A 19,515-nucleotide genomic window follows, 5' to 3' on the forward strand; every position below is an offset into this window, starting at 1 on the left:
TAATACACCGGGTAATGCATTCGGGATGCCAATCAATTTTTTGAGATAGCATATGAGAACACAGGTGCCAGGAAAGCTTTAGTGAGGATGAGGCAGGTCTTGACCCAGCATGCTAAGTGCAGAGCCCACAGAGCCAGCAGGATTGGTGAAGCTGTAGTTTCCTCCTTGCTAGATCTTAATACAAATTCCCCTGCCCCACAGTGCATCTGGGAAGAAGATGTAGGAGAGCGACCAGATGAGGCAGTAAAAGGCGGTGAGGGAGAACGGGGAGAGGAAGAGCATGATGACACCTGTGAAGAGAGAAGCAGACGCTCAGTTTCATGAAGGGCCTCACTTGGCTCCCACCCACCCTCTGTCCCTCACAGGTCACTCACAGAGCTGAGGAGACAGCGCCAAGAGAGGCAGAAGCTCCACGTTTAAGGTCAGTTTAGTAAACCCTTAATTGGAAGCTAATGCAACCCCAGGGTCCATTCTGTTGATCTCAGACCAGAAGCCAAGTCCCGGCCAAGGCTGAATCAAGTTGACCAGAACCTTTTCTAGGGGGACAAAAAATCTTCCTGATTGTTTGGAGTTTAACATGCAAGGTTACAAGCCTGACACTGCTCACAGAATGACCTCAGCTCACACACCAAGATCTCTGAGTAAGCAGAGTGGCTCACTTTGCCTAGACTGTGCAAGTCCATGGTCTGTGTGAGCAGCCCCTCTCCTCTGGAGTCTGGAACTCGGTACCTGCTAGGCAGAGGGTCCCTAAGTGAGTCTCTGATGACCTTGCCTGGAAGACAGCACTTCATGTGAATGACTGCAGTTCAGGGCTTGAGGAATTGAGTGTGACTCCGATGCCACCTGGAGAGGACTCTGGGAATCCACACCTCATTTCATGGTCACCTCCCATGCATCTTTGCCCTCTGCTGATCCTGAGCCACATCCTTGTTTCTTCTTTTTGTTTGTTTGTTTCAGTTTGTCAAGACAGGTTTCTCTGTTCTAGCCCTGGCTGTCCTTGAACTGGCTCTGTAGACCAGGCTGGCCTAGAACTGGAGCTCCAGCTGCCTCTGCCTCCCGAGTGCTAGGATTAAAGCCATGTGTCACCGGCCCACATCCTTGTGTTCTAACCGGTTTTAGCTATGAGTACATGCTGAGTCCTGAGCCGCTGCTAACAAATCGCTGAGCCTGGATCTAGTCAGGTACTCCCAAAACCATCTGAATTACAGGTGAAACACTGTCAGGCATAAGGACTCCAAAATTAGTGGCACATCTACTCAGTACTAGCTACTCTGCTAGGTATTACCGATTACTTCACTTCATAATATCCCTATGACTTAGAATTGCATCTATCTTCCTCATAGATGATAGAGGGGAAGTAACCTACACAGAGGCCTGACATTTAAAAACTAGACAGTCTTCCTCAGTTAATAAAAATATGGGGCAACAGTAGTCTCATGACAGGCTCTCGTGTAACACAGGCTGGCCTCCAACTTGCTATGTAGCTGAGGAGGACTGTGAACTTCTGACCCACCTCCAGAGTGCTGAGCTTACAGTGTGCACCACCATAGCCAGTGGGTGCAGTATTCTAGATCAAACCCCAGGGATCTGTGCAGGCTAAACCCCAACCTGACCACCATGTATTTGGTGAAATCCTGCTAGATCATGACAGGTGACCTAACAAAAGGTCATTTCTGGGAACAAGAATCAGTTAAGATGTGCTAGAGTTTTGAATACTGCAATTGGAGAGCAATCATTGATCTGCTGAGGCAAGGAGGTGATGTTTAAAGACAAAACTGTCCTAAAAATTAGATGGCATTATCTCTCCAAAACTAGCTATGGCCAGCTTCTTGAAGTCTGGAGCTCTGTAGGGAAGAAGGGTCTTCAATCTGAGGTAACTGGTTGTCCCCCAGGCAAGCAGAAGATCAACAGCATCCACTTTGAAATGTGCACAATACTGATATTAACTGGTGTCAGAATCTATGAGGTGCCATTTCCTCCTTAATTCACACAGCTAAGCAACTCAGGAGTCTCGTGCTAAGTGTATGGTTTATTTTGAGCAATGGGGAACACTCTAGGAATAGTGACCTCTGAGGGAAACAGTTGCTATCAGCTAGGAGAGGGGAGGGAGATGGGTCAGGGGCTGGAGAGATGGCTCAATGGTTAAGAGCACTGACTGTTCTTCTAGAGGTCCTGAGTTCAATTCCCAGCAACCACATGGTGGCTCACAACCACCTGTAATGAGATCTGGTGCCCTCTTCTGGCCTGCAGGGACACACGCAGGCAGAACACTGTATACATAATAAATAAATAAATCTTAAAAAAATTAAAAAAATATTCAAAAAAAGAAAGAAAAGATGGAGCAGCAATTGCCATTTGTAGCCCAGGAGCCACCGGAGAACTACCTCATTGCCTCATTCAATCTCAGTGAGGCTATAAGCTAGCTAGCGACTTGGAGCTTTATTTATAGATGAAGAAAACTGAGTTCAAAATGGTGAGGTGTTAGCCCAAGTTTATACAACTATGTGCAGAAGTCAGAGCTTCAACTGAGGTATGTTTAGCTACAAATCCAGACTCTCCTTGCCATTCTGCCTCTGCCTAGGCACAGGAGAGCCAGCACACCAGAACTTGGTTAAGCATACTGTATTAATGCCACATAAAGTATACACCTGAAGGAAACATACCCTACAACCCAGAGTGGATTCACAGCAAAGGAAGAATAGGAGAAAGTCCAGCCCCCGGGGATGCTTGTCTTGTTCACTGCACACATTAGAAAAGAAAAACCAGTACTCCCTGAAGGAAGCCCCAACTCTGGCGAGCTTCTCCGAAGGCTGGAACCTAGGCTCAGCTGCTTCCACTTGAACTTCCTCCCTTAATGTCAACCCTAGTTCCAATACTTCTCTCAAGCCAGGTTGCCTCTCTTCATCCATCAGGCCACCCCCATCTGACACCTCCCCTGGTGCCTGCTGGCTGGTTCTCCACACTGCAGTCCAGTGCTTGTCTGGAAGCTGCTGCCCTGACCATATATCACCTGCTGCCTGGTCTTCCCCACAAGTTCCAGCCACACTGCTACACTGATATTTCCAGCACCTTCTTGGCCTCCCAGCCATCACAGAACAGTGTCCTCTGTCTGAACCACGCCCCCTACTCATCTGTGAGCTCATCTTTCCAATCTCACTTAGAAAGAGCATTTCCTCCTCTCCCGTCATCTCAGTCTAGATGAGTCACCCTGAGAGCACCCTGTACTTTCCCAGAGCATCCAAACTGTTTGTAGTTACTTTATTTATTGCTTTAGACAGAATTTCACTCTATAGCTCAGGCTGTCCTGGAACTCACTATATCTTGAATTTGCAATGATCCTCCAGCTTTAGCCTCCCAAGAACTGGAATTAAAAATACAAGCCACTGTACCCATTTTTGTTTGTTTCCAATTATTTTGGCCATTTTATTTGTTGGTTTGTTTTGGTTTTCAGTAACTTTCTCCTTACCTGAGACAAGGACTGTCTAGTACCAGATTGACTCCCCCCGTACCTAGCACATAGGCACACATTCCCTAAATTCTACTGAACTCATTAACATTAGGTAAGTATTTATTGCACACAGCCTAATTCTATGCACTGGAAATTAGAGCATAAAGAAAATGTCCTCCATGGAGTTGGTTTCTGGGGGTCAGCAGGCAATTAGAGTATTTTCAGACATTAAAAAATAGTAAATATGTACTGTGTTGGGTGGGTAACATTGAAGGTGAGAAATCCAGGAGAGCAAAGAGCATGGACGAAGCTACTATGACACACTGTGGCAGTAAACACCTGGTGGCAGTTGTGTGAACTCACCTCCCATATAAACCACTTTTTTCCAGTTCTCCGACTCCAGGATCTCATCCTGTGGGTAGCAACTCTGGTCGATCATGAACAGAATCATGAGTGAAGCCATGCAGCAGAGGATAAACGTGTTGCCCTTAGTCAGAAGGCAGGTGGAGGCCAAAACACAGGAAGCGTAGGGGCAGGGTAGACCTTTGTATGCAGAGGGACCTCCTAGGGAAAGATCATGGGGTCAGCAGCTCCCTGGCTCCAAGGGCATCTGTCACTTTGGGGCTCCTCTACCTGAGCTACCAAATTCCCTTAGCCCAGGGGTGGGGAGGAGGGTGTAGGTCATTTGGTCATTACAAGCAGATGCTGTGCAGGTTTGGCTTTGTGTTGGTTTCTGGGGAACAGCAGGCAATTAGTGTAGACCAGGGGTACCCACACCTGAAAGAGTCCTTGGAAGACAGTCTGAGCTCAGTGCTAGGTTTGCACCCCCTTTCTGTGTGGTCTTAGGAAGGCAGCTGCCTCCCTTTATAACAGCTTCTCTTGTTTGGGGGAACTGGGGAACCCCATTTCTAGAGTGTGCAAAGCAGTGCTCCATACAAATGCAATACAGGACAGAGACATAGTTGCTCAAGAAGCAAGAGCTCATTCCTCCCAGACCAGGGCTCTGCCAGTACAGCCTCAACTTCCAGCAGGCACGGGGCTCGTGAGGAGGAAGAGGAGTCCATGAGTGGCTGCTGGCGTCTGGTTCCCAAGTTTCTTCTGCCCCTTGATCCCTGTCACAGTCCTAAGATAGACTGGGTTCCACTCACCAGTTGCATAGAAACACAGGCGGAAAGACGTCGTCAAGACATAGATGACGGCCAGGAACCCATTCAGAGGCCCTTCCACACCGAGCAGCAGAGCCGAAGCCAGGCCAAAGGTGGTGAAGACAGCAAAATCGTTCAGCTCAAGTCCTGCTTCAGAGGTCAAGGTGAACTTACAGGCATGTGGTCTCCACTCTAGCCTCTCTCGGGTGGCTGGAGCAGCGACAGTTGGGGTGCTGGGGTCTCAGAGGGCAGCAGCTACTCCCTAAAGATGGCCTGCCTGTACATCAAAGCCTGGGTCGTCCCCCCAACCCCAGCTCTGCCTCTGCTGGTCCTCATCACTCAACATGTAAGGCTTAGCACACAAGTTCACAAGCCTTAGGACCTTTTGCAGGCAAAATCTTGCATGAAAACATTTTGAGGTATTTTGAACCTGCTGCTTTGCCTGGGGATGTTTCTCATCTTCTCACTGACCCTCACCATCCTCTTTACTTCACTAATAAATATATAGAGGATATTCTTCACTTAGAATGAAGGTGACCCCAGTGAACACTTGGAAGGCAAGAAAGGATAAACAGCAAAGACACTGCTTGAGTAACTCAAAATACAATCTTACCTCATAAAACTCAAAATAACCATAATAATGCACTATAAACACAAGACCAAAATCTTTAGCAAAATCACATAAATCAAAACAAGAGTAAATGGAATTAAAGCAGAGGGGTGAGGAAGATAAGGACTAAACCCTACGGTGAGGATGGGGCACAGATGGGGAAGAGCCAACCCAGGAGATGGCTCCTGGCTGCAGACAACCTGACTCCTGGGGCACTGCTTCCACTATTAACAGAGGCATATGAACAATCAGGGGTGACCGAGGAAGGCCTGCCTGATGCAGAGGATGGATGGCAGCCTAAGATGGATGCAGGGTAGGGATTAGAGGGGGGCTGAGGTCTGGACTCACCCAATTTGTGGCAGATGTTGAGGTGTCTGGTCATCGTCCCTATTGCCATGTCTAACAGGAAGCTGATCAGCAGCATCCAGGAAGCACAGTGGGGTTTCCTAGAGTGCAGGGCAGCTTCTCGTACCACCCACTGGACAAGTCCACACTCAATGCCCACTCTTCACAAACTCCTACACCCTCACATATAAGCATCCCCAAGTGCATTCCCTCACTCACACCTCCTCTGGTATATTCTGCTTTAAGTGTTTTACACACACCCTCATATATGGCTCTATCCCTCCCAAACTCCTAACCAGAGTCTTTTTAATAATTGCTTGTATTATTTTATGTGTCTGACTTGTTTTGCCTGCATATATGTCTGTGCACCACATTCAGTGCATTGCCCAGAAAGACCAGAAGAAGATGTGGGATCTCATGGGATGAGTTACAGATGACTGTGAGCCACACCATGTGGGTGCTGATAATCAAACCCAGGCCCTCTAGAAGAGCAGCCAGTGCTCTTAACCACTGATCCATCTTTTCAGCCTCCAAACCATAGTTTAAAGAGGTTCTCTGACACCCCCAACCTCCAGTAATCACCAAGGTCCCTTCCAACTCTTTTTTTTTTTTTTTTTTTTTTTTTTTTTTTTTGGATGGGGGAGGATGTTTTGAGACAGGGTTTCTCTGTGTAGCCCTGGCTGTCCTGAAACTCCCTCTATAGACCAGGCTGGCCTCAAACTCAGAGATCTGCCTGTCTCTGCCTCCCGAGTGCTGCAATTAAAGGCGTGTGCCACCATGGCCCAGTCTCTTCCAACTCTTACGTGTGACGGCCCAGACTCATTCCTAGTTCCTAGGGCAGCCTCGACCACTATCCCACTGTGACTCCAGATAAATTACTGTCTGTCTCTCTGTCTCTTCCTCCGCTTGTGAAATGAAGGATTTGTGCTGTGATTTCCTCTCCTTCCCTCTCCTCCCTCCTCTTCTCTCTTCCCTTTCTTTCATTCTGTGGTGATTTGAATGTGAATGTCCCTGTAGCTCATATGTTCAAACACTTGGTCCCCAGTTGGTGGAACTGTTTGGGAAGGATTAAGTGTGGCCTTGCTGACGGTGTGTCATGGGGACGACTTGGAAGTTTCTAAAGACTCCTGCCATTCCCAGTGCCACTCTCTCTGCCTCCGGCGGTCAGATCAAGACAGGAGCCCTCAGCTATTTCTGACACATGCCTTTGCTCTGCCATCGTGAACTCTCATCCCAGGAAACTGGAAACCCGACCAAATGCTTTCTTTAAAGTTGCCTTTGGCGTGGTGCTTTACCACAGCAATAGGAAAGTAACAAAGACAATTGTTCTTTGGGAGCCACTGGCCCTATTTTGTGGAACAGAGTTTCCCACTGAGGCCTGGGGCTCGCTGGTTTGGCAAGGCTGGATGGCCAGTGAGCTCTGTAGATGCTCCTGTCTCTACCTTTCCGGCACCGGGATTCTGAGTGCACACCACAGGGCCAGCTTTCTTACATGGCTACTAAGAACTGAATGCAGGCCCTCATGCTTGGCCACAAGCACGCTATCATCTGAGCCGTCTCCCCCAACCCTGGTCTGAAGACTCTTGATCCTCCTGCCTCCACCTCCCAAGTTCTGGGATTACAAGCTTATGCCACCATACCTGGCTCAATTCTAACTTGCCTGTGACCTTAACCATCTGGTACTTTTTGCTTTCTTCTTCAGTACTGGAGACTGAAGCTTGGGCCTCACACCTTCTAGGCAAGTGCTCTACCAGGAGCTATCCTGGGTCAGGATTGTGCATTCTTTCTGTTTCTCAGCTTTAGTTCCATTTGACTGAAATCACCTTCTTTGTGACTTCTAGTCTTGTATGTGCCTAGAGTGCAGAAGAAATCTTCTAAGAGAGCTTGAGAATACTGTGCATTCTGTGTTCGTGGACGAAGTGTCCACAGGTGTCAGTTACATGCAGACACCAAATGGTGCTGCCAAGGTGAATGTGCTTGCTGATTTTCTGCGGATTAGCAATAGGTGTTGGCATCTCTAACTGTGGTATGGATCAGCCAGTGTCTGCCATAGTTCTCTTGGGTTTGAAGTGTGGCAAGGATCCCTCAGTGTCTCCCACATTCTCTCACATTTGATGCTGGCTCTACTCTAAGTAATTTCCCAGAGTTCCTCAGGCCCTCACATTCTTCACTTCACCTCATCCAACATATGCTCCCATATGGTTCCTTTGTGAGTAGCCACGCAGTCCAAAGAAAACCTGCCCACAAAGGTCAACTGCCAGCTCTGCACTGGTCACAGTGCTTAGGTGACCCAGCAGAAGCAAAGAGCCTGACCTCAGACCTCAGCCATCCCCAAGCAACTTCAACATTCCTTAGACCACAACTGAGTGTCTAGAGGAGCCTGAGGCTAAATGAAAATAACAGAACTTATAATTGTAACATAAAATTACCCTCTCAGAAGATTTGGTTAAACTGAGTTTTTCCTGCCACAGATGTGCCTTCTCCTACCTTATTAGACTACAAAACTCCAAATTTATGTCTGAAAAACAGATACAGAAAGAAGTCACATGACGGGCCTGGAGATCAAGTACATCAGGAGCACACCATAAAGAGTTTTCTTTAAAGAGCTGACCTGCCAAAGGCCTCAAAATAGAATCCAACTTACAGGAATATAAATTGCTCCTGCTTTCTTGGTGGTACCTAAGTATGACAGAATTTCCAGAACAGTGCTAATGTCAGATATTCAAACCATATGTTCTGATTCAAGAACCAGAAAATGCGAACAAAGCCAAGTGAGGTGGCTTTCAGTCCCAGCACTTGGTGGCTCATACCCACAGTCCCAGAAGCAGAAGGATCAGAAGTTCAAAACCAGCCTAAGCCACATAGTGAGTTCAAGTCTTTCCTGGGCTCTGTGGGGGAAAGGGGAAAGGAGGGGGAGAGAACAAGGTGGTGGTGGGGTGCTATGAATAATACTATGCATTTTTTTCTCCTACAAGCCATTCTGAACTGCTGTAGCTGAAGGAATAGGAAAGATTTTAACATAAATTCCTCATACTACAAAGAGACCGAGGTTCAGAGATGTGACCTAGCTGAAGTCACTTATCAGACTGACAGCAACATGGAGGCCATGGTCCTGACTTTGAAACCACTATACTGTCCTTGTCCCCAAGTTGATCTTCAGCCATCGTGGCTAGGTCACTATGAGTCTGCCTTCCCTTCCTCATGACATAGGCTCCACCTCTGGGCTAAGAGCAGGCTGTGCCCCAGACCTACCTGCTGAAGCTGCAGAAGATGGAGAAGAGCCCCAGGACCATGTTGGCCAGAGACAAGGCATTAATAATATCCTTCCAGGAAAGTTCAGTCATCTGAGAAATGGTCTGCTCATGGCTCAAGATGCGCTGACCTATGGCCCAGAAGAGAGGTGTACAGGGTTCCCAAGGTCAAGGGGGGCCTCCAAAGAGGCTCCCAGAGACCCCATCACAGAACCAACCCCTCTCCACACTCTATCTCACTGATTGAGACTAAAAGGTAGTGAAGACACCAGAGTTAAAGACAAGGTTTGGGAAAGCTTATCAGCAGAGTAGATAAGCTCACATAATCATCCCATCCTCCCTTGCCCTGGCCCCACAGCACAGACGTCCCCCCAGGAGCCTTTGACACCTCAAAGGCATCAACCTAAGAGACAGGTGGATTAATGGCTGGCTTGAGGGAGGCTATGCTCATTCCCTCAGAGATCTCAGGACACACCACAACACTGGTCCTATCTCCAACAGAGAAGGAAATCAACTTCACAGAATGGATGTGGACAGCATTCGGTGGCTCCCCAGCACCTTCCACTGTGTTCTTTCCTCTGGTCTACTCTTTCTTCTCCTGGTTTCTGAATGAGGAAACAACTTCAGCAGACTGGGGACAGCCACTCAAAGTTACACAGGGAGTGAAAGCAAACCCTGAAATTTGGTCCTCAATCTGCTGCTGTTTCTAACCCCAGCAATAGGTAGTTTGGAGGCTAGGCCTGAGGAGTTCACTGGGATAGCCTTACCATAGCCTCTGCATGCCAGGACAGACCACATCCAGGCCTCTGACCACCCATGGCATCTCTCACAGCAGCAGGGAACCAGCTGGCTTATCCATCTTCACAAACAGTCTTGACTCTGTTTTTACACCATGTCCAAACAAATGTGTTCCTTACACATCAAGTGCTTGTGTCCTCTCTGAGACAGACAAGTCCCACTGATGGCATAAACACATCAGCCACACAAAGTAGCCCTACCCTTGAGTGATATGAGGAAGTTCTCATTCTCATATCCACTTAATCCTTCACTCATTTCGAGGCTCAGGCTTGGCCCCCAAACAGCCCTTGAGGTCTGAGCAAGAATTGAGACAAGGCCAGATGTGGTAGCTTACATCTTTAATCTTAGCACCTGAGGCAGAGGCAGGGGGATCTCTGTGAGTTCAAGGCCAGCCTTGTCTACATTGTAAATATTCTTTTTTTTTTTTTTTTTTTTTTTTTAAACAGGCTTACAACACAATGGGAGAACCCCAGAGGGCAGAAGCTCGCTTCCGATGGTTTTTGGTTTTTGGTTTTGGTTGTTTTTTTTTTTTTTTTAAGATTTATTTATTTATTTTGTATACAGCATGTATGACTACAGGTCAGAAGAGGGCACCAGATCTCATTACAGATGATTGTGAGCCACCATGTGGTTGCTGGGAATTGAACTCAGGACCTCTGGAAGAGCAATCAGTGCTCTTAACCTCTGAGCCATCTCTCCAGCCCCCATTGTAAATATTCAAGACAGATAAAGCTACATAGTGAGCCCGTCTCAAAAAAAAAAAAAAAAAAATTAAAATGGGATTGAGACAAACTATGCTCACTTCAAAACAAAACAAAATAAAACCTGCCACCCAGATATCCAGGGCAGGGAGGGGCTGCTGGACTTGGGGCTGGAACTGGAATATTCCAAGACATCACTGAAGGGCAGTTCCCATAGGCAGCCTCAGTCACCAAAAGAATCAACAGCTGTGTGACCAAAGCCATCAGGATTAACACCTAAGATAGGAAATGACATAAGCCCAGGAAAGCTGGGAATGACGGGAGAAGATTTTGGCTGCACCATCCCATTCCATGAATCTACACAGCCATCTCTCCTGTTTCAAGGCCAACCCCAATAGTACTATATACCTCAGTTCCTGAGCCAGGCACCTGTTCACCGGCCAGCCCACCTACCATCTCCTTGAATAGCACCCCTGTGTCTCTGCCTCTCTGAGCAGATGCCCAGTCTTCCAGCAACCAGATATTGCCTCACTTGTACTACTTCATAGATGTTTTAGTCTTAATTGATGATTAGTCTTCTGCTACACTGTCTACCCTATTCACAAAGCACTGGACACCGGGATTCCCATGGGCTCTGGGAGCTCAATGAAACAAGGGTTGTCATCCTTGCTTACATATCCCAAGTAAGACAAACACAGCAGAGAGGGGAGAGCCTTGGGAGAGGTCACCCTGAAGTTACAGGATGAGATGCAGCTCTGTCTTGAATGCTTTTTCCTCTGTACTCTGCCATCAACAGGAAACAGACTGTTTCTCAGGCTCTATGCCTTACTGTCAACTAAGAGAACCCCAGTGTCATTACCTTCAAAGAATATACAGTCTGTCTGTCTAGAGCAGTGGTTCTCAATATTTGGGTCATGACCCCTACAAGGGGTCAAACAACCCTTTCATAGGGACTGCATATCAGATATTTATATTACATTCCATAACAGGAGCAAAAACACAGTATGAAGTAGCAATGAAAATAATTTTATGGTTGGGGGTCACCATAACATGAAGAACTGCTGTATTAATGGGTTGTAGCATTAGGAAGGTTGAGGACCACTGCTCTAGAGAAAGGAGACACAAGATACATCTTACAGGATGGGAAAGTGAGACATCCAAATAGGAAAGGGCTTGTCTCAGGAAATGGTGGAGCCAGGACTTGAACTGAGTCTCTTCTTTCTTATTTAAATACTATTTGCAAAACCACACACAGCTCCCAGCAGCAAAAGGATGGGGATTTGAGAAGGGCTATTTAAGTCCACAAAAATACTCACTCCTACAGCAGGATACTTGTTTAGGAGCAAATCTGATGTTTGGTGCTGTGGACACAAAGATGACTGTGAATTACTTCTCAAGGACAGTCAAGCAGAGGATGCAACCCAGCATGGAAAAGAAGGGCTAGCTGCCTGGGGAGGGGGGGGGGGTTCAGAGGAGGGCTAGAGCTGAGGCTGGCTTGTGCTCCAAGCAGATTCGGTCACATGCCAGCTTCTCGAATCCCTCTGTGGAGCCCAGCCCCACCCAGCCCTGCTTAGCTCTCCAGTCCTGCTGAAACCCCTCTCTGGGGTCCTTCCTTAAGTCTTAGGTTAGACCTCCTTGAGGAGCTTCCTGACACCCCACAGAGCTGTAAGTGCTCCTCTCGGAAGGCTTCTTGTGCTCACCGTGTGTCACCTGGCCTACCTTGTCTTCCTTTTTTCTTACAGGGGACGCAACTTGAATGCAGACAGGGTTCCTCTGTGTCAAGCATGAGGCCTGACAATAAAAGTGCTCAATGTTAGTTAATATAATACACCACTTAGGTCCTCTCGCTAGACTGTCTAATGTACCCAGACTCTAGACCTCTTCATTGAGGACTCTGAGAAGCCATTTTTGATGAAGCTCCCACAGCCCCTTCAGCCCAATCCTTATTGTGTACTCATTTTTACTCTTTCCAATGCTTCCCTGTGCCATGCTTTGTGTATTTGGTTAATAAAACAAGACCCATGTGCCACCCTTGGAAGATACAGTCTTCTCGATGGAATGTTCAGGAGCTTGAAGAGACACGTGTTATGTGTAACTAAGGCATGTTGCAGTTGCCCTGGGTATACCAGGATGCAAAGACCAAGTCTGGGGCAAGGGCAAGGGCCAGGGAGAATTTCACCAACATAGTAATATTTACCAGGATCTCTAAGGATGGGGGGAGGGGTGTGGTTGCCAAAGAGAATTAAAAATACAATGAGGTCCTGGCTCCCAAAAGCCGGGTGACTGGAAATCAAGTCGGTGAAGTCTGAGATGGGGCTCTCTCAGAGGTGACTGTGGGCCAGCCCTGTGATGTTTGGGAATGAAAATGAAGAAGATTGAAGAAGGGCTGGGAAGAAATTGAGGAACAGAAATTGATAGTAAGAACCACCCGCAGCACCGGAATCGCAGAGCTCACGTGACTGTGGGTTTCTAGAAAGAGGAATGAGGGTTCCCTCACCAGGCGCCGTGAGTGGCGGGTGAGGATGAAGGTGTGCTCTCCAGCAGTGAGGTCTCTTGTCCTGCCTCATCACGCACACTGCCACCCTTTCCCTGGAGGCCAGAGGCCATCTCCTGCAGAGACCTGGTCTCTTGAGAACAGGTCACAACACTGGTCTCTCGCCAGCCTCCCGCGCGGGTTGTCCGGGTAACCCCGTTAAACCCAATTCTGTCGGATGAGGATGACGAAGGGCTGACTGGCCTGATGTCCCTGTCCCTCTTTCTTGCCCCACCTGCTCCATGTCAGTGGGAAATGCTCACCTGGAGATGAGACATTCCTAGATGGGGCTGGGGCCCCCCTGCACTCTTTCCTGCTGATGTTGAGGTGGAGGGCCCAGCCCAGGAGAGGGTGCATGGATGCGGGTCCAGCCTTTTAGCCTGGCTCTTAGCTCACAATCCCAAAGACAGGGGAGGGGCTGAGGAGCCTTTGGACAGAGGCACCTGGAGCCTCAATTTACAGATCTCGCAGTGGGCGGCGAGAGGCGGGGCATTGTGGACTCTCAAGGGAGGTACCTGCTTTCTTCTTCCCTTTGAACCTGGATAGAGGCATTATTCACAGAGGGTTTCTGCAGTGCAGAGGCCCCGCTGCTGAGTGCCTAGGGTTGGAGATGGGCTGGGAGTGAGTTGAAGACTGTAAAAAGCAGGCTGGGGTACACATCATGAAGAGCCCCTTGACTGTCAGCTCCAAGCAGGTATGGCCTTTTATAGGACTGGTTCTTTGTACCTACAAGGAGGTGTAGACATACAATAACTTTCCTAAGGGGGGTGAGGACCTGAGGAACTGGAACCAAAAATGAAGACAATGTGTTTAGGTCAGGTTCTCTCAGAAAGGTGGTTCTGGCAGTCACGGTAAAGAAACGAGATAGTAAGACTAAGGCTATCTCAGGGAATGGGGAGGCAGCCAGGGAGAGAGGAATTTTAAGAGTGTGAGGGAGGCCCTAGGCAAGGACAGAAGCTTTCCAGACAGGTTCTGGATTCAGCAGTTAGACGGATAGTATGCCACAGAAAGAACCCCCCCCACACACACACACACAGGGTTTCTCTGTGTAACCCCAGCTGTCCTGAAACTCGCTCTGTAGACCAGGCTGGCCTCTAACTCTAGGATCTGCCTGTCTCTGCCCCCCAAGCGCTGGGATTAAAGGGTGAGTCATCACACCCCCACCACAGGCAGCAGTAAACCCTTCTTTGTTTCATTTTTAAGACACTGTCTTACACTGCAGACAAGGCTAACCTTAAACCATGTAGCCGAGGCTAGCCTTGTACTCATGTGATCCTCCTGCCTCAGTCTCCCAAGTCGTGAGATTGCAGGTGAGACACCCACAGACTCGGAAAGAAACCGTGCTGGATTATGTTCTAAGGCAGGGACTGGCCTTACCTGTCCCACATCCACACCACACTAAGGCTAAACTGCAGCAGCACAGCATCCAGGCCCAGACACCAGGTAATGAAAGGGTGGGGCTAAGAGGCCATGTGACACCACAATCAGCAAGGGAGCTGGTCTCACTTGAGCCCAGAGGCCATCAGGCAGACACTGGGCTGGAGGGTGTGAACAATGTCTCCCTGGGTCTTGGACTGGCTCTGACACTATCTTGTTCTACTCAAGGAAATGGCAGTCCATTTACTGTCAACTCCGTTAGCCATCAGTGGACTTGGGTTGGGGAATCGGCCTTATTATAAGCACTTGCTCAGTGTGTTCAAAGGCCCTAGACTTAATCCCTAGCACCTAACATTGTAACAACTTGTAGAGCTGAGACCTGAAAAGAATCTGACACTAAAGTCAGACCTGGGTGTCTGAAAACTACAAGAACAGCTGGGGGTCCAGGAGTGAGCTACAAGTGCATCAATGCCACTGCCCTCTACTGCCTCTGTGGAGGGATATTTTGAAACAGATGTTGGGATGACAGCTAGCGTTAAATGATGATGATGCTGGCAGTCTCTGTGGAGACACTCAAGGGTAGGGAAGGAAGCAAGGAGGCCCACCAGGAAAGTACTGCCTTAGTTAGGCTAGAGAGGTAGATGGCTCGGACCACGAGAAAAGGGCAAAATGCTGAGAGAGGATCGGATGTGGGGCCGTATTTTGAAAGCAGAGCTGACTGGCATGGGGAGAGCAAATGGAATAAAGGATAGCTTAGCTTTTTTGAACTAAGTAACAATGTGAGATAGGTGGCCATGGGAATGCAGAAGACGTGAAAGGCTTGGGGGTAAATTCAGAGTCAGTATGGACACATTAAGTTGTAATGATTGAGTCAAGTAGAGATGTCAAGTAAGAAGCAGGACAAATGCATATGAACAGAGTACAGATCATGTACAGAACATGTAGGAGTTGGCAGCCTAAAGGTGCCAAGGTCCTAGGAATGGGTTAGAGCATGCAGGAGGGAGGCAGTGCCAGAGGTTTGGATTATGAAAAAGTAAAATAGAAGAGAGCAAGATAAAACAATATTCTAAATCAAGATGAGGACACTTTCAAGTAGTGAGTGATTCCACTGAATCAAATCTGCTTACACCTGTACAAGTCCAGTTTCTCTGGGTACTCCAAGCACCAGCTCCTTAAGAAACAAACCTTACCTGTTTGCACATGGGTTTTAATGCCAGAGATATGTGGTCAGTTGCAACTCCCACAGTAGCTCACATTCTCATCTTGCTTTTGATGTTGGAGGCTGAATGTGTGTATACATTCTCAGAAAGGCTATCCACCTTGTTGTTTTTTGAGGGAGGGTACTGGGGCTCACCAACTAGGCTAGGCTAGCCAGTGAACTCCATCTTGCTAGCACCGAGATTACAAGCATGTACGTCCATGCCCAGATTTTTAAATTTAATTTGATGTGCATTGGTGTTTTGCCTGCATGTATATCTATCTGTGTGAGGGTGTCAGACCCCCTGGAACTGGAGTTACAGACGGGTGTGAGCTGCCATGTGGGTGCTGGAAATTGAACCTGGGTCCTCTGGAAGAGCAGCCAGTGTTCTTAACCACCAAGTCATCTCTCCAGCCCCCATTCCCAGATTTTTTAATGCAGATGCTGAAGATCAAACACAGGTCCTGTTTATGCAGCAAGTATTTTATTGCCTACCCCCTAAGCTCCTCCCTCCACTTTTTAAAAAACTTTTCCAAGAGTCTCCCTTGCTGACATGCAAACTAGTCTGAAATTGGCATCCAGACCCATGCCTCAGCCTTCCCGGTGCTGAGAGTACAGGTGTGTACTAGAGACATGCATGCACCCCACACTGGCCACACTCATTTTGTATGTCACCTCTGTAGAGCTCAGAACTACCTGCTAAAACATGACTGAGGTAAACATGACCTAGGTGGAGATGACTGTGGTTATGGCTGGCCTCAAAGCAAACACAGCTTTGATTGAACCTGACCTTACCACTGCTGTCTGGACAGCCACTGGTTGTATTCTGAACTGGAAATGTTCCTGCTGAGATCTCATGGGTGTTGGGCCACATGAAGATTAAATCAGATAAAGGGAACATCTGATAGAATTAAAGTTCCCTAGAGAGCATCATCTCTTCTTCTACAACTAATGCCATCCATGTTTGGGGACCAACTAGTAATTTGAGAAGGTAAGTAAGTACACAAGTAAGGTCTCCTGCCAGACCCCTGAGGTAGCCAGGGGGCTCAGTCAATGGTGAGCCTGGGCAGCCAACAAGGTAGATTCAAATATAGATCACTAATTATGCTAGAAGATACTGGAATGTCTGTAACAGAGCCCCAGACCTCAGCACAACTGATTCGATGGAGAAGTAGCATTCAGGCTGTAAAACTCAGCACCACCTGCCAAGATGAAAACATAGACCTAATCCATCAAAGTCCATAGTTCTGGGAAAGTCTCTAAATGTACTAACCTTGCTTTTTTGGCTTCTGTAGTTCTGCTTCTGGCTAAATATTCTTGTTAATTGAAGTAGGTCAACACAGGACATGGTTTTTGTGCTTAAAAGCTCCCCCTGAGAAAGACTAGGGGCTACACTGGGATCCTGAACACCCAGTGTAGTCACTGGCTGGCTAATAAAGACTTTCTATCAGCTCAAACCCATGTCTGAGCAGTCTCTGGTAAATACCCCACAACATCTTTCTCTTCCATATTTTGGTGAGTGAATCAACACACGAGCCAGAAATTAAAGAACTGCCTAAAATTCCTCCTCCTCCTCCTGTCCTCAAATGTATTAGCTAACAAGATAGTAGTCTATCACACTTCAAAATGCTAGGCGCCATCAAGTCAGATGCTGCTCACTGTAAGTCACACCACTGTTATGCAGCTCTAAGTGGGAGAAGTCCAAACCAAATGGGACTGGCGAGATGGCTCAGTGCTGACCTTGCAGAGAAGAGTCTAACATCTCTGGCCTCTATGGGCACCTGCACAAGTGCACATATACCCCAGACCCCAAGAAACAAAGTGACAGGCCACTGACTTTTTTAAAGCACTCAAACTCCCGAGATACTAACACAGAGGAATTCCACTGTGCCCTGACACAATTTGGCACCTCACACTCCAGTGCTGCTCAGTCCAGACTGTTATCGCCTCCTGCTGGATGAGGAATGGAAGCTCTTCATGCTGCAGTTGCTTCATATACTAGCCCTTCCCTCCGTCCAGTCTCTGCTTCTCCAAGTCCAGCAGTGCAGACTTTAGTCCCTCTCCCATCGGCCCTGCCGGCGCTCACTTCAGCTGCTGTACTTCCGCAGGGGTCAGGTTGCGATCAACACCCCTCATGTTATTTTTGTCAACTGCAATTCTCTTCCTCTTTCATTGACCTCTTTAGTTTAGAATTTTCTAGCCGGAACAGTCTTAACCACACAGGATTACTTTGGTTGATGAGGTTAAGACCATATCCAATAAATCCCACCTAAAAAGAGCTCTCCCTAAGCCTCCTATACACAGGAAGTCTTCCCATATTCGACAATGTCCTTCTACCACACTGTAACTGTTAACCTCCTTGTTCCCCTAGCAGACTGTGGGTCTCTTTGAAACAGGGCCCTGTCTTGAGATCATCCTCTAGACCTGGAAATGAGAAGGCACTTATTGCTTAGGAAATTGCCAGGACAGAGGGATGAGTGCTGACGAACTGCAGTTGCTACATATACTCATTGGGTCCTAATCCCCCCATTCTGAGTTGTGTATCCAGAACCACCAGGCACTCATCAAGAGCGATCCCTCAGCCAGGCAATCCGATTACCTAGGAAAGAACACTGGCACTACCTGATGGCCAGAGCTGGAAGTACATCTTCTTGGACAGGGAGTTCGTCTTTGGAAACCATTGCTCTCCAGGCACAGCTCACCATTGGAAATGTCAAAAGTGCGAGAAATCTACATTTTCAGTAGCTCAGAGTGATAACGGCATGCCAAAGGGACTGAGAAGGACAGAGGGAACTGGGATGTAGCCAGAAGGTTATTTTGCCAATGGTGAATGTCAAGTCCAGATCTGTGGTATCAACACCATCCAATCACAATCACCTTTTGCCTTTTACCCAAAATTGGTTACATTTTCTGTCTCAACACTGATCTTTACACTCTTGTGTAAAATTTTCCCTTAAATGTGGATTGGTGCTGGGCAGTGGTGGCGCACGCCTGTAATCCCAGCACTCGGGAGCTGGAGGCCAGCCTGGTCTACAGAGCTAGTCCAGGACAGGCTCCAAAGCTACAGAGAAACCCTGTCTCGAAAAACAAAAAGCAAAAGCAAAACAAATGTGGATTGGCCTAGAGACTGGCTTCCACAGAGCACAGCAAAGGTGACGTCATCTCTGGGATGAGGCTGCACAGGGTGGAACTTCCATTCTGCTCATGAACCCCCATCCTTCCTCTCTGATACAGAGCATTCCTGCATTTGCAGGGACTCCTGGGGTAAGAAGCTGAGGGTGACCTCTACCTAGTCATCAGCAGGTAGTCTGGCAATCTCCAAGGAACCAAAATTCTGCCAAAATCAAGTGAGCTTGGAAGCAGATAGGAAGGCCCCGAGAACCCAGCCCTAGCCAAAACCCTGACTGCAGCCTGCAGTACCAAAGAAATCCTGAGGATGGAGACCCAGTGAGACCATGAACAGATGAGTGCCACTTTAAACCACTAACCCTGTGGCAATTGGTTACCTTCCTTACTAACTACGCACTACTCAAAATCCACCATTACCACACAGGCAGAACCTCCTGAAAATCTGGGCAATGTTCTGGAGCCAGGATCAACTAATACCCCAGTAATGTCTGTCTTCCGGCTCTGCAGCTTACTTTCTGCAGCTCACATGAGACATTTCTGTTTGAACTGAATGACCAAGTATTGGCCATGTTCCTTGTCAGATCTGTTTCTTCTTGTGCTAAGCCTGGACCGTTTCTAGGTACAAGGTGCACTGTTCATAAGGGAGGCCGTGAACACCAGGATACAGTGCATACCCAAAGTTGGGCTGGTGGTCTCAAAATACATATTCCTTATGTTCTCTAGCACATAAAACAACAGACCACACGGCACTGAAGCAGTCACTCTGAATATGCTATAAATTTAACTAACTCAGCTAAACAAATAAGAAACGAGGTAGAGTCCAAAAATGCTCAGTCACGAGAGTTTGGGCCATAAAAGGTCCTGTTCAGCACTGCTTGTCTGCAGTACTGGGGATGGGACCAGAGCCTCATGCATGCTTTGTAAACACTCCCATGCATGCCATGTAAACACGCTAACACTGAGCTACATCCCCGGTCTCT

General features: G+C 47.8%; 1 protein-coding gene across 1 annotated transcript; it reads right to left on the bottom strand.

Moving 5' to 3' along the window:
- On the bottom strand, nt 1-13,880 carry Tmem269 (transmembrane protein 269). Its single transcript, XM_036180022.1, has 6 exons — nt 12,018-13,880; nt 8,801-8,930; nt 5,552-5,649; nt 4,597-4,740; nt 3,812-4,012; nt 1-290 (listed from the first exon to the last, which is right to left on the bottom strand). The coding sequence occupies exons 1-6, from the start codon at nt 12,082-12,084 to the stop codon at nt 169-171; spliced, it is 762 nt and encodes a 253-aa protein (XP_036035915.1). The 5' UTR covers nt 12,085-13,880; the 3' UTR covers nt 1-168.
- Nucleotides 13,881-19,515: the final 5,635 nt, after the last annotated feature.

This window comes from Onychomys torridus, chromosome 2, assembly GCF_903995425.1.
Source record: "Onychomys torridus chromosome 2, mOncTor1.1, whole genome shotgun sequence".
Classification (NCBI taxonomy): domain Eukaryota; kingdom Metazoa; phylum Chordata; class Mammalia; order Rodentia; family Cricetidae; genus Onychomys; species Onychomys torridus.

Bases quoted from the DNA above. Each gene is read 5' to 3' on its own strand.
- Tmem269 (XM_036180022.1), bottom strand. From the start codon at position 12,084: ATGCTTGACACAGAGGAACCCTGTCTGCATTCAAGTTGCGTCCCCTGT. The intron at 4,741-5,551 runs GTGAGTCCAGAC...CCTCTGAAGCAG, and splicing joins CAACATCTGCCACAAATTGG to GACTTGAGCTGAACGATTTT. The intron at 4,013-4,596 runs GTGAGTGGAACC...ATCTTTCCCTAG, and splicing joins CCTGTGTTTCTATGCAACTG to GAGGTCCCTCTGCATACAAA.